The sequence below is a fragment of the Sarcophilus harrisii genome, chromosome 6 (genome assembly GCF_902635505.1).
Source record: "Sarcophilus harrisii chromosome 6, mSarHar1.11, whole genome shotgun sequence".
Taxonomy (NCBI): Eukaryota; Metazoa; Chordata; class Mammalia; order Dasyuromorphia; family Dasyuridae; genus Sarcophilus; species Sarcophilus harrisii.
The window spans coordinates 51,549,382-51,563,202 of NC_045431.1; the positions used below are offsets into that span (position 1 = coordinate 51,549,382).

The 13,821-nt window shown below is 32.1% G+C and overlaps 1 protein-coding gene across 6 annotated transcripts in view; it reads left to right on the forward strand.

The window, feature by feature from the left end:
• The window catches only part of YTHDC1 (YTH domain containing 1), a 32,315-nt gene extending 19,344 nt beyond the window's left edge, over positions 1 to 12,971 (forward strand). For 2 of the 6 annotated variants that reach the window (XM_031943181.1, XM_031943185.1), the window contains 8 exons: positions 1,260 to 1,344; positions 2,603 to 2,769; positions 5,331 to 5,413; positions 7,425 to 7,461; positions 7,540 to 7,603; positions 7,714 to 7,776; positions 9,085 to 9,219; positions 11,300 to 12,971. In XM_031943181.1, the coding sequence (XP_031799041.1) occupies positions 1,260 to 1,344; positions 2,603 to 2,769; positions 5,331 to 5,413; positions 7,425 to 7,461; positions 7,540 to 7,603; positions 7,714 to 7,776; positions 9,085 to 9,219; positions 11,300 to 11,542 (877 nt within the window). In that variant the 3' untranslated portion in view covers positions 11,543 to 12,971. The remainder of the gene's footprint in view (positions 1 to 1,259; positions 1,345 to 2,602; positions 2,770 to 5,330; positions 5,414 to 7,424; positions 7,462 to 7,539; positions 7,604 to 7,713; positions 7,777 to 9,084; positions 9,220 to 11,299) is intronic. The other 4 variants (XM_031943184.1, XM_031943187.1, XM_031943183.1 and 1 more) reach the window with 3 other exon arrangements.
• The last annotated feature ends 850 nt before the right edge of the window (positions 12,972 to 13,821 follow it).

Genomic DNA, 13,821 nt, shown 5'->3' on the forward strand with positions numbered 1-13,821 from the left:
GAATTAGCTGTGAACTCTGACAATTCTTTAATGTTAATTTAAAAATTATTGTCAAATTGTCACTTTCTTGAAATTTCGGGGCTGATTTGGACAATTAATATTCTTAACACAAATTCATTTTCATAGCTAATTCAGTTAGTATTTTTTATAACATAGAAACGGAATACAGGAAGACATTCAAAGAATTTAAATGTTGGATTTAATTAGAACTTTTATGTTTCAAAAGATTCATATGTTAGTATCAGATAACATAGGACGTCGACATAGAGACATTAGAAATAAGGCACCTTACTTAGTTTAATATCTCTCTAGTTCTGATTTTAGAGCTAGTTATCCCCAAGTTAGAGCCATTTTATTCCTTCCTTCTCTTCCCTTCCCTTCCCTTTTTTTTCCCTCAGATTTTTACTCTTAATATTTTGCCATATAGAAACCTTCTTGTTACTTCTCCTTAGTCATATGAGAGATTCATTTAGTATTGCTTAATCTGTTTTGTTACTAAAAGAAAAGCTTTATCAGATGCTGTAAACTCTTTTCAATTTCATTAGTAATCATTCATCCAAGAATTACTTATTTTCTACCATGTTGTTACCAAAATAATTATAGAGGTTTTCAGAACTATAAAAGTTATAGGAAAAAAAAATTTTTTTTTGAGCACTAGGAAGGGAAAGAGAGTTTAGAAATTATTCCAGCTGAGAAGTTAAGTAACTTGTCCAAGTTAAGACTGATGGCAGAGCCATGATAAGAATTTTTTATCAATTTCTAGTACACTGCTTTCTACTTTGTGATTTTGAATTTTAAATGATCTCAGCTTAAATAAAGAAATAAGAGTTGGCATATTATAACAGTATCAAACTAATTTATGTATATTCTAAGTTATGTAGCACAAAAATATAAGTATGTCTACATAACTCAAGAAGCATTTTTTGTTGTGTGTTGCTGAAGAAATACAATCTGACAGCTTGCTGCCCAACTGTGGAGATTGATGATCACAACTTCTGACAGTTTGTTGATGGTGTAAAAAAAAATTGGTATAGGAAAGTATTTGTCAAATTTTATCAGTCATCTGGATGATCTTTTTACAAATCATTATTCTTAAAATAATCTTCAATAATCTTTGCATTTTTTTTTTTATTTTGTATAAAAGGAGTATGCACAATTCTGTGTAATAAAAACCAGTGTTCTTATTTTTAAATCAGCTATGGGAATAAAAGAAACTATTTTGTTTAAAATAATGTATTTGATGCTACTTCTGTATTTAGGCGTGAATTACCCTTCACTAAATCTGCTCACCTTACCAATCCTTGGAATGAACATAAGCCGGTTAAGATTGGACGCGATGGACAGGTTTGTCAATTTACTTGAATTTTTTAATAAAATTAAAGCAACAGATGGCTAGTGTTTTAAGTTGCTGTTAAGTTGTGTTAGTGCTAGTGTTAAGTTGCTGAAGTCCTCTTCAAAAGTAATTTTGTTTCATCAATATTAAAGTATTCTAATTTAGATTCATAAAAATAATGTCTTTAAAATGGTGCAAAGGAAAATAATGTATAACAACTAGAAAAAATTTTAGAACTTTATTTTGATGAGAATCACAAATGTTAACTATGTATTTCTCTTAACCAATTATGTTTTGAATAATACAATGTGGGAAACTTAGGAAATTGAGACTTGACTCAAATTTTTATTTTCTTGAAGCTTGGTTACTATTTTTTACCTTTTTATTAACTTTCTATGATACATAGATTCTGTAGCTTCAAATTTAGTGACTAAATTGAAGCATTATGGACTGTATTTATGGTTATATTTTAATATAATATGAAAAAATACTTTAAAAACTTACTTTTATAGTATATTTTTTTACGTTTTCTGAAGAGGCATTGAAGAACTCTATTAGGTTTAAATAACCAAAAAAATCCTCCTCATTCCCATTTTACAAGCAGAAATTAAATTATTTTCAGTCAGTGCTTAAACTACTAATACAGAAGTGAATGTTGTATTCACTCTGAATAATTTTTAAAATTTATTTTTCACTATGAATAATCTTAAGCTTTAATGATCAAAATATAATTTTACTTTTTAGAAGTGTAGTTCTTGAATTAGATTGTAATTATGAAAATTTCAGTGAAAACAAACTATAAAAATACATGAGCTAAATTGACATTCTGATTTGTGACTGCTGCTCATGAGTTAGGTTATACATTTTAGCAAGTTAGAGATTTTTTTTTTCTTCTGTGTTTGGCCTCCATTGTAGATGATAACTTTGACTTTGCATTTTTGTATTTTGCATAAAAGGAGTATTCCTTTTTCTGCAACTGTGATCATAACAATCAGTTATCAACAAAGAACTTGCTGTGCTACTTTAACTATCGTGATCCCAACCAAATATCTCCCCTCCATCAGCGGTCACCCCCTCTAATAACTGAAATACAACTGAAAAGAAATTCTTAAGAGCTGGCAGTTTAATGGAACCACACTTGATCTTTAACCATGGGAGTAAAGCCTGTCTCAACATGTTTCTGTTTATAAAAACTTCAGGAAAATGCTACAAGTCTTTTGAAAGTTTATTCCTATTTTCAGCTTGTAAATCGCTACTTTCCTATTCTAGGAAATTGAGCTTGAATGTGGAACCCAGCTTTGTCTTCTATTTCCCCCTGATGAAAGTATTGACTTGTATCAGGTCATTCATAAAATGCGTCACAAGAGAAGAATGCATTCACAGCCCCGTTCAAGAGGACGTCCTTCCCGTCGAGAACCAGTCCGGGATGTGGGAAGGTTAGAAACGTTCTTTGGACTGATAATAGGCACATGTATCAGAATAACATGATGGAGGAATGTGATTCGTCAAAAGTTTGCCCTGCGGTAAAGAAGAGAGAGAAAATCCTCAAATCAAGCTGCATGGACTAGTTTGTGGCTTCATTGAGGATTTCACATTGTCACCTTGGTCTCAGTCATTTTTCAAGAGGAATATGGGGATCTTTCCTTATGCAGAAAAAAAAAAATGTTTGCTAAAAAGTGATACCTAGCTTAGATAATTTACAAATAATACAATGTATAACATTGAAATGAGGTAGGCTTTGATTTGCTATGAACAGGCTAGAATGGAGGAGGAAGAGAAAGTTTATATGAAAAAAAGTTGTTAATATTTTGTAAAAGCCTTTTCTTTCAGGTGTGTCTCTGGATAAGCCTTATCAGATATGGGACTTTTATAAAGGATCACTAATAATTTTTCAGAAGATGGCGCCTCATTTAGAGGATAAATATTTTAAGTTATTTTGATATTCAAGAGGAGCATTATTGGGACTGTTTCAAATTATGTCACCGTGATGTGTTAACCCCATTGCCAAATATTCTCTAACATGTAACCACTGAATTCACACATCTTGCTGAGCTTCTGAAAACAATAGGTTCTTTCCAAAGGGGATCAGATCAAGTGGCCCTGGGAGACCCGGCAACAACCCAAAAAGAATGGCTGTTGCTGTGTCTGTTTACAACCTTTCCAGATGCTGGCAGTACTCGCGGACTTAAAAAATATTTTTAGAGGATCGTCATGGTTTATTGATCACTGCTTTATGAACTAAACAGCATTTTCCAGGAAAAAGGGGGTATAACTTGTTACAGAATTGGAGAAGTTTTTGCAAAGGACTGATATAAGCCCTTCTACCAAACACCTTCCCCTGTAGCCACTTTGCATAAAGATAAATCTAAAGTTTTCTGCTAAAGACTGTTGGATGTGTGGTTTGATGGGATGAAACCTTTGGTTAAGTTTCCTTTGGGAGGAAACATCCTGTGGTAGGTACAGATATCCAACAAGAGCCCCTATTTCATTGAGCTTTAAAAGGACACTATCGAATAGGTAGGAGGAAACCTGGCAGAGCCCCCTTATTTTTGGCCTAAAAGGACTGAGCACCAAGATGTCTTTTGAAGTTTTAAACTAAGAGGTTTCCAGTGCAATAAAGTATTTACAAGTGAAGTTTTTACCTCAGTTTTGCAATGGACTGCAAACTATACATATAACACCACCACACCTTCTCTCAAGCCTGCCAGGGCCTCCATTTATGTATGTGGCTTACAGCTTAAAGTCAGTAGTTGGACTACTATATGAACTGTTACTATCATGTTTTATACCGGTCGTAAATGCACTCCCCAAACTACAAGAAAGCGGTATGTTTATTCTTTACACCAGCTTTTAATTTTCTTAGTTATATTTACTGTAGATACAACTGCTTTGTTCTGTTGGGGGGAGGATTTGGGGTTTCTCAGAGGCTTAAACATTTCTTCACTTTTTTATTGCAGTTTGTGTAAATATTGGAAATTGTTATGAGGATGAAAAGTCAGTTAAATGGAAGCAAATGTTGATTGGTCATTTTCCAGATGGTTGCTGAAAGGAAAAAAAAAGTGTTAATTGGTTAGAGTTTAACTTACTGATTTTTTTTTTTTAAATATCAAGGGAAAATGTAGATGAATCAGTATAACTTCTCATGATGTCCGAATATTTGGATAACTATTAAGAATTTTCCCTCTTTCTTTTAAGAGTTATCTTTTGGGGTCACTACCTAGAAGTAAAACAATGTGTTTTGTAATGCCCTGTAACAATGACATTGAGAGTTAAGGAGAAGAGTTCTACTTCTGCTTATTTTTGTCCCAAAGGAAACCCAACACAATCTGCCCATGTAGCCTTAATGACTGCTAGACACCTACCCGTAAGATGAGTGATCTTTCCAAAGGCCTTGAAGACAAATTTTATTTAGGGAAGGATTTTTTTAAAAAAAATTTTAACCTACCCAAGTTTTCTATTTGATGACTTAAAAGGAAAATAACCTTGCAAATAAATACACACGGACACTAACAAAGCCAGTGTTTGAAATTACATCTTTATAAAATATAATAGGTAGTTTGAGGTATAAGTGGTGGTGGGAAGGAAGGGGTTTTGAATTGAGATTTTATTTAGATTAGTCGTTAAAATTAATGTTGAATTTTCTTTAGCTCAGTTTATTTAACTGATATTTGTTTCTGAAATACTAAAATGTGATTTTACATGTTTTGAGCAGGTTACTCTTTCCAAGTGTCTGGTCTTAGCATGAGACATCAGAATGACAAGTACTGCCTCCAGCAGTAAAGTTTAGGATATGGTTTGTGATATAATACTAAAAGGTTAAAGAAATGAAGATTTAGAAACTTTAGGTCCACTTGAAGCTGACTAAAAATTGAAAAATAATCCCTAAAGGAAACCATGGCCTGATTTTTTTTTTTTTTTCTTATTTCTGTCAAATATTCTGCTTTCCCATTTTTAAAACAAGTTTCGGTTTAATGTCTAATGTGTCTAATTTGTATAGGCGTCGACCAGAAGATTATGATATTCATAACAGCAGAAAGAAACCAAGGATTGACTATCCCCCTGAGTTTCATCAAAGACCAGGTTAATATCTTAACAATCATGCAAATATGCTTGACTTTTTAGGATTATTTTTGAATTATAGTGGTTTTACAGTAACAAGAATTTAAAACTGGAAAAATGCAAAAATCTAAATACTTAAAATCTTGGAAATTCTTACTAGTATTTCTTTTTCCTACTGACTTATTTCCCGTCATAATTGGACCCAAAATTCAGAACCAATATAGATCATTATCATAAAAGTACTATTAGTTTTAATGCTATTTTGTCTTATTAGAAACTTTTCTCCCTAGCTGGCAGGTGACATTGACATTAAGATGAAACCTATTTAAAGCCAAATATATATAGTCATATATTAGGTACTATATGCCACAGGGGAAAAAAAGACTCATTTTAAAAATCTATAACTTTTTTTTTGGCTGAGGCACTTGGGGTTAAGTAACTTGCCCAGGATCACACAGCCAATAAGTGTTAAGTGTCTGGAGTCAGATTTGAACTCGGCTCCTCCTGACTTCAGGGCTGGTGCTCTATCCACTGCACCACTTAGCTGCCCCTATAACTGTTTTGAGAGAGATTGAAGAGCAATTTATAGTGAACTACTGTAATACTCTATATAAATGGAGGACTAGAGAACCCTGTAAATCCTTAACACTTTTATGACTCAGAGCATGGAGTCTAGGACCTAGTACATTTGGAATGTTAAGAATAGGTGCTTTGCATAATTTTTTTAAAAAAAGCTCCAGTTTCTTATCCCCAAAGTAGAAGGCATTGGAAAGAAAGTAAATGTTTATTATTGAAAAGATTTTACTTTAAGAATTCATATTACAGTGTTGTTTTCTTAAACTAATATATACACTGTATATAGTGCCACCTTATTTTTAGTTTTGGTCCTGACTTGACATGCATTGGTTTCTTCCAACTTGTAATGAGGAAACTTCTTTCACAAAATAACAATCTGCAATTTTATATTCTTAGAGAATTGCTTGGGAGCAGTAAAAAAATTATGGGATGTGAGCCCAGATTTTTTTGACTCAGTCTTGCTTTTTGATTTACTATCTTATAAACTATTCTGTGCCTTGTTATGCTTTGTAGGAGGAACTAATCCAGGAAATGTAAATTTAGCCTACCAGGAAAATTAACAATTTAATGTTTATTCTAATTTTCTTGGTCTGTGAAATTTTTGAGTTCTTTTAATATTTCTGTTTTAAGATACAACTCTTTTTTTAATTGATAATTCTCTTAAATTTATCCTTAGTACCTCTGTTAAGAAATTTGAAAAATGTCAAAACCCTCACTTTTATGAGCCATAGATTTTGTTAAACTCTGAAGAGCTGGGGAAGGGGGCTTAGTGATTATGTAGCCAGCCCCCATTTTTACAGGTGAGTCAACTTAGACCTATAAAAGTTAAGTGACTCCCTTAATGGAATGGAATTCCACTGCCAACGGAAGAGCCATTGTTAAAATCTAGTTCTCTTGTCTCCCAATCACTTTATTTCTCCAGCTTTCTCTTCTCTTACATATGTACTATTGAGTTGACAGGGATTATATTCTCTCTCTGCCTCTTTTGAATTTGGAATACAAACATTTATGTTAAAGTTTGATTTAAGTATTAACCATGCTAACTCTTGATATTGTAACCCGTCATTATTATGAACTGTCCATGTGTTTTATATGATGATCAAGTAGGATTTATACCAGGAATGCAGGGCTGGTTCAATATTAGGAAAACTATCAATATAATTGGCCATGTTAATAACCAAATTAACAAAAACCATATGACCATGTGTTTTATATGAGTCAGAATATTAATTTGAAAGTGTACTTGGAAGCTTATAATTCTCTAAACCAGGTAGTTAATTATTTTCTTACTATTATATCAAAGGTACTCGAGACAGTTTCAGTGTTTTTGAAATTTCACTGGCAGCATTTAATTTATAGATATTTGAGAGAATTAAAGTTGAATGGGAAAGGCAGTTGTAATAATAAATTTGAAAATTATAAATTTGATTTACTGAAATGCTTGATGTTTAAACAGGGTATTTAAAGGATCCACGATATCAAGAAGTAGACAGGTAAGTTGGGTTTTTTTGTTTTTTTAATTAATTTTCAACAACATTCTAGGAACTGGTTTATGAATTACCCGAATTTAGTTTCACAAATCTTATTCCCAACAGACGATTTTCAGGAGTTCGAAGAGATGTTTTTCTAAATGGGGTAAGTTATTTTATGCTTTAAATTTAAAACTGAGAAATTTAGAATACGATTCATTTGGAGTTCTAGAACATTACCCAATTTAATATTAACATTATGGTCTTTTATTTTAGTCCTACAATGATTATGTGAGAGAATTTCATAACATGGGACCACCACCGCCATGGCAGGGAATGGTTTGTATTCTATATATTTTAATTTCTTAAAAAAAATATTTAGCTTTAGTTGCATTGCTAATGTGCTTTGGATAAATATGGCACTTTATCAGTTACTTATTTTTTATATATATATGTATGTCATACAAAGTTTTTGTAAAATGTGCAAAAGAAAGACTCTTTCTTTCTGGGTGAGGAAAAGAATTTCATGTAACTTGTTAAATTAGATATTCCTGTACTTTAAACATTGAACCAGCCCTAATTTAAAAGTTGTTGTTCCTGGTGATTTTTAAAAAAATGTTTTTCGATATGGTCACAGTTTAAGTTGTCAGATGTTTGAGACATTGTTAAACTTATTTTTAGCATAATTGAGGTTAGATATTTGGAGTGACTTTATTCCACCGAGATAGTTCTTCTTTCTAGTGCTTTATGAAAATACCAGAAAAATAGGAAAATATACATTGGATACAGTTTAGAAATTATGGGACTGAAGGTTTTTGATCTTGCTGAAAAGATTTTAAGAAGCTGATTTAAAATTGGCTTCACCTTGTTTATTTTTTTTTTTTCCTGATAGTGGCATTTTCATGCTAATCCAGATTTGTGATCTCATTGATGTAGGAAACTCCAAGTTAAAAAAAAAATTATTCTACTAATGCAAATCAGCATTTTTTCTGTAATTTTTAAATTTTAAGTTGCTTGGAATACTGAGAAATAAAGTATTTTGTGTCAGAGGCTGAGCTTGAACCCAGAGTTCATGACTTTGATTTCATTTAATAAGTCAGAGGGCAGTTGAAAGTGCAGTGGATAGAGTGCTAGTTCTATGGTCAAAAAAAGACTCGAAGTTTAAATATAGCCTCAGATACTAATAGCTCTGTGACCTTGTCCAAATCACTTAATCATTGTTTACTTCAGTTTCCTCAATTGCAAAATGGGGGTAATAATGGTACTTTCCATTGTTGTTGAGAGGATCAAATAAGAATATCTGTAAACCGCTTTAGCACAGTGCCTGATAGATAGTAGGCAATATAAAAATGCTAGCTTTTATTTTAAGCATATTGGCTCACAAGTGTGAGTCCTAATTATTAAGTCATGACTGTATTCACGTAGATATGGAGAATTGTCTAAGTACTTTAATAAAATTTAAAAATATATATGAAGTTAGAATTTACTGCATATGAATAAGCTTTAAAAGTTACTGAAAAGAATCCTAATATTTTGGAAAATTAAATGGTGTCATTTGGATTTCCATTAAAATGTCTATGCTAGGGTTGAAAACTTAAAACATATTGTTTATTGAGTAGATGCTTATCAAAATGTCTTTTCTGTTAGCCTCCTTATCCAGGAATTGAACAACCACCACATCATCCTTACTATCAGCACCATGCTCCACCTCCTCAAGCCCACCCCCCTTATTCAGGCCATCATCCAGTTCCCCATGAAGCAAGATACAGAGATAAACGAGTAGTAAGTGCACTTGAAAATAAACATGTAAGGGGTTGGATGGCTTTGTATTCTGTGGTTGTGGGTAATTTCTCCTTTGAGTATATCAGATTATATATTCAGCATCAAGACATTTCACATTTCCATGATTGTTCAAACCAATTCTTTCCTTTTATTAAGATAGATATTTATTTTGCCACTATGAATTTTAGATAATTGTCAAGCATGACAAAATGCAAACTGAGTAACTCCTGAGATTCAAGTTAGTTCAGATTCCTACTTGTTCAGGTTATTGTTTCTATTGTTTAATGGAAAAATATAGTCAGTTTTCCAATATGCTTACCATAGCACTGGTAGAAATACAGTTGCTTTGTACTTTGAACAAGAAGTACAAAAAATGCAGTTAGCTTGATTTGACTGTTTCTTTTTCTTTGCTTAAAATGGGGTAATACTAAGAAGTGTTGATAAGGCCTTAAGTTAGAGCAGCAAAGAAAAATAAAGGCAAAATTTTGATTATAATAAATATTCTTCATGTTAGTTGGAGCATCCTCTTATGAATCACAATGTTGACTGTTATGCCAGAAGTCAGCCTCATTACAACATTCTTAGCTTTTGTTTAGAAGATAGAACCCACGTAATAAGGATAGCTTGAGTTTAGTATATTTATTATGTATTTAAAAATTACTTTAAAAAATTCATGATATTTTATTTTGAGATGTTGACAGTTCTGAGGAAAATCTACAATATGTTTTTTATGTTTATAATTGTACCATTCATTATTTATAAAGATAACAACCCTAAACTATCATCATAACACATGGAAATTGAGATTTTTTCCAGTGGTTATGGATTTGTACTGAATCATTCACAATCCTGTATCCCATTTTTAACATTTCATTATAAAAAACTTATTTTTTTTTTTGGTTTCTTGTGCATTTGCCTAAAAGTACATGTGCACATTGCCTATGAGGCAAACGAAGATAATCCCTTTCAAACTCTTTGCACCAAATAGTCTACTTGACCTTGTTATGAAGAGAGGAAACAAGGAAATGAAGCCAGATAAGTGATTTTGAGAGCCAGGAGGATAAAAATAACAACAGAAAGAGACAGAGGGTTGAACCTAACATATATCAATTCTATTATCTCCAATATTGTCTGACTGACTTTTTAAACTCCTTTTTTTTTCTGCTTCTGGAGCATTTCTTTGATTTTGCTTCATAGTTCCAATGTAATTCCAAATTCTCTTTATACCTTATGCCTGAAGAATTATTTTAAAAATAACTAGATGATTCAGAACCTAGAATGTTAGATTTGAAATCATGAAGACTTTGAGTTCAGACACTTTCAAGCTGTATGATCTGGTCAAATGAAATAATCTCTTTTAGTGTCTCCATCTGTAAAGTAAGGATAACAACACCTACTTCCTAAGGCTATTGTGACAAAATAAATGTAAATAATGTAAGCAAATTAAATATAAAGAGCTTTGCAAATTTTATAAAACCGTATAAATGCCAATAGATGTTATTGTTAATCTTCAAGTCCTTTGTTATTTTGGCATTAGTAGCAGTAGGCTGGCTTTGAAAAGTTTCATGAAAACCGCTTTCATGGAGCATCTCAAAGATTAAAAATATCTTGAGCTTGTGTGAAAAAAGTACAACTCTTTGTGGCATAGTGGGTATAATTAGACGAAAAAAGAAAAGCAAACCCAAAGTGGTTACAGATTGACGCAGACTGAAATATTTCACTTGGATTCAATGAGGGAATTTATGAGTAGTGGTGGAAGAGGATTCTAGGTTTTCATATTAAGCATAAAGTTTTAGAAATGATAACATTGGATGTGTTTCTTGAAATTGATTGGGAAATGGAATGAATACTTTAAGTAAAGAAAACTTTTTTATATGTTCCATCTCCCAACAGTATGCAAGAAACATTTCTCAAGTACTTGTACATTTGAATCCTAGTTTTAGTGAATTGTCAGACATCAAGTTCTATATGTTAATAGAAAGTGAAGAATTCCTAAAACCTTTCTCCTCAAAAATTTTTCCATACATTATTAAAACTTTATTTTTTCTATCCCAAGCCTTCAGATTTACCTAAGTTTAAGATATTATCTTCTTTTCAGCATGATTATGATATGCGGGTAGATGACTTCCTTCGTCGAACACAAGCTGTTGTCAGTGGCAGAAGAAGCAGACCCCGTGAAAGAGATCGAGAAAGAGAGCGTGATCGTCCTCGAGATAACAGAAGAGACAGAGATAGGGATCGAGGACGAGATAGAGAAAGAGAGAGAGAGCGATTATGTGATCGGGACAGAGACCGAGGGGAGAGAGGACGATACAGAAGATAATGTGTCTTGAAGCACTGATTGTTTAAAAACAACAAAAAAAATTCTTGTATTTTTTTTGTGTGTTTACAAGTAGTAAATTTATTTTCAGATGTCTACTTAAAGTTCATTGTGTAAAAGGTTTTATTATGACCCTCTTTGTTCCAAGCATGCAGTATATAAGAACTGGAAAAACTCAAATCAGCCAAAAAAATGCACAAAGTTGACTCTTGAGTTGACACTTTTATTGGGGCAGAATGGAAAAGTCAAGAATGTAGATATTGATTCATTCTCCATAAGTGTTCATCTGCTTATATAGTGTGTTCATCCTAGAGTTTTTTGTTTTATTTTTATTTTTTATTTTGTTTGTTTTTGTTTGTTTTTTTTGGATATTGATGGATAACTGCCATGATATTTTGCTTTGTTTTCCTACAAGTAGTTGCACACAGTTCAGTGAAAATAATGCTGCTATCAAGTATGCAAATATTGAAGTATGATGGTTTGACTTTATGGCAGTGTTGTAGCAGCCTCTTGGGTTTTTTTTCGTTTTTTTAAAACTTATTCTGTAAAGTCAGTCACATTTTTTATTTTTTTTTTTCAGTCTTCAATGATGAAAGCAATATTAAGAAGACATTACTGATATCTAATTTTTAACCTTTTTAAAGAGAATCTTCCTATGTTCAGTAGCATTTTGGTCAATGCTATTGTTTAGCTTTCTCCTCCAAAATGTATACATTGGCTTGGAATGTTCACAACCTGCGTGTATGGCAGCAGAAGAAACTCCTGTATTTTACATTGCTACCTTTTTATTTTTATTTTTATTATTTTTTTTGTTTTGGGTTTTTTTTTTGTTTTTTTTTTTTTTTTGTAAAAAATAAATTGGTAAAGATTGACACTTCTGTTGTGTTTATTTCTTAGCTTTTTGAAAGTTATTTTTTAACATTAAAAGAACATAGCTTAGAGGCTAAAGTTTCTAAGTTTGCCATTTTAATTTCCTGTATCAGGAACCTTTTCTTGCCTTTTCTGTTTCCAACACTAGAAATGTAACCCAAGCTTAATTCATATATCTCCCAAGATAAGGAGTACTCTTTTATTTGAAGTTTGATGATGTTTTGGGAAACTACTGTATTGCAGACTAATTTATGGTTTGGTCTGTTCCCAAGATAGTTTTCTTGTAGCTATCCTTGCTTTTGTAAGTACAATTGCCTAAAGCTGTGTACTAATAGACTATTCTAATTTGTCAGGTAGTTATTGCCATTTTCCATATTCTAGATTTGTATTAACCTCTTGTTTTGACATAAAAACACATACTCTGTTGCACTTTATTCATAACTCAGTAATGTAGTGCAAATATTCATTTCCCTTTTAACAAATGTAGAAACAGGCTCAAAGAATTACAGTCATTACTAGCCCAAGGTCACAAAGCTAATAAACTGTAAATCTGCAACTTGAACCTTGTTTTCTGACTTAATATATCCTGTGCTCGTTCTACTTTAATTAACATTCTTGCCTTTTCATTCCTACTAATAGTATTAATAGTTTTCATTTTTAATTGTGGAATTTCCAGAAATATTGAAAAATGAACAATTTTTTTCTTAGAAAACTATTGGTCATCTAGCCCAGTGATAACTCAGAAATGGGGTCACTAAACCATATATAAGGATCTCTGTGGGTTGCATATTGACTTAGTTTTGCAATGTAATTTTACCTAGGTTTTCTTGTATTTTGTTAAGTATTTCTAGATTACATTTTAAGTGGTTTAGGTTGCATTCCATGAATACTTTATGCTGACTGTTGGGAACTTGATCTATTCCAGTTTTATTTCCCAGATGATGTTCTGAAGAAAAAAAAAGCTTCAAGAAGAATGGAATGCTCTTGTGTTGTCATATGCTACGCAATTCTCAAGAAATAGGAGGGCAGCAAAAAAATCATTGGATTTAGCAATGAGTTAAGAGCCACTTTGAAGAGAGCTGATTAAATGCTGAGAGCAAAGACCTTGAAATTAAATGAGAATCTTAGGAAGCTTTTTCTAAAAATCTGATGTGTAAAAACCCTGAGTGTAAGAGGAAGAAAGAGCAATGATGGGTGGTAGCATCAATGCAAAGGTTTTTACCTTCTTTGGAACATAGAGAACTAAAAAAGTTATGTTGACCCCGAATTGGTTTTGTTTTACTAAAATCACAGATTCTTGGAGACAAAGAAAGTGAGAAAATAAGATTTGTAGGAATTTGGGGTATTTAGGAAGGATTTAGAGGTCAGTATGCATAGCATTGGTTCTTTGTCTCTTCACAAACTTAAAGCTT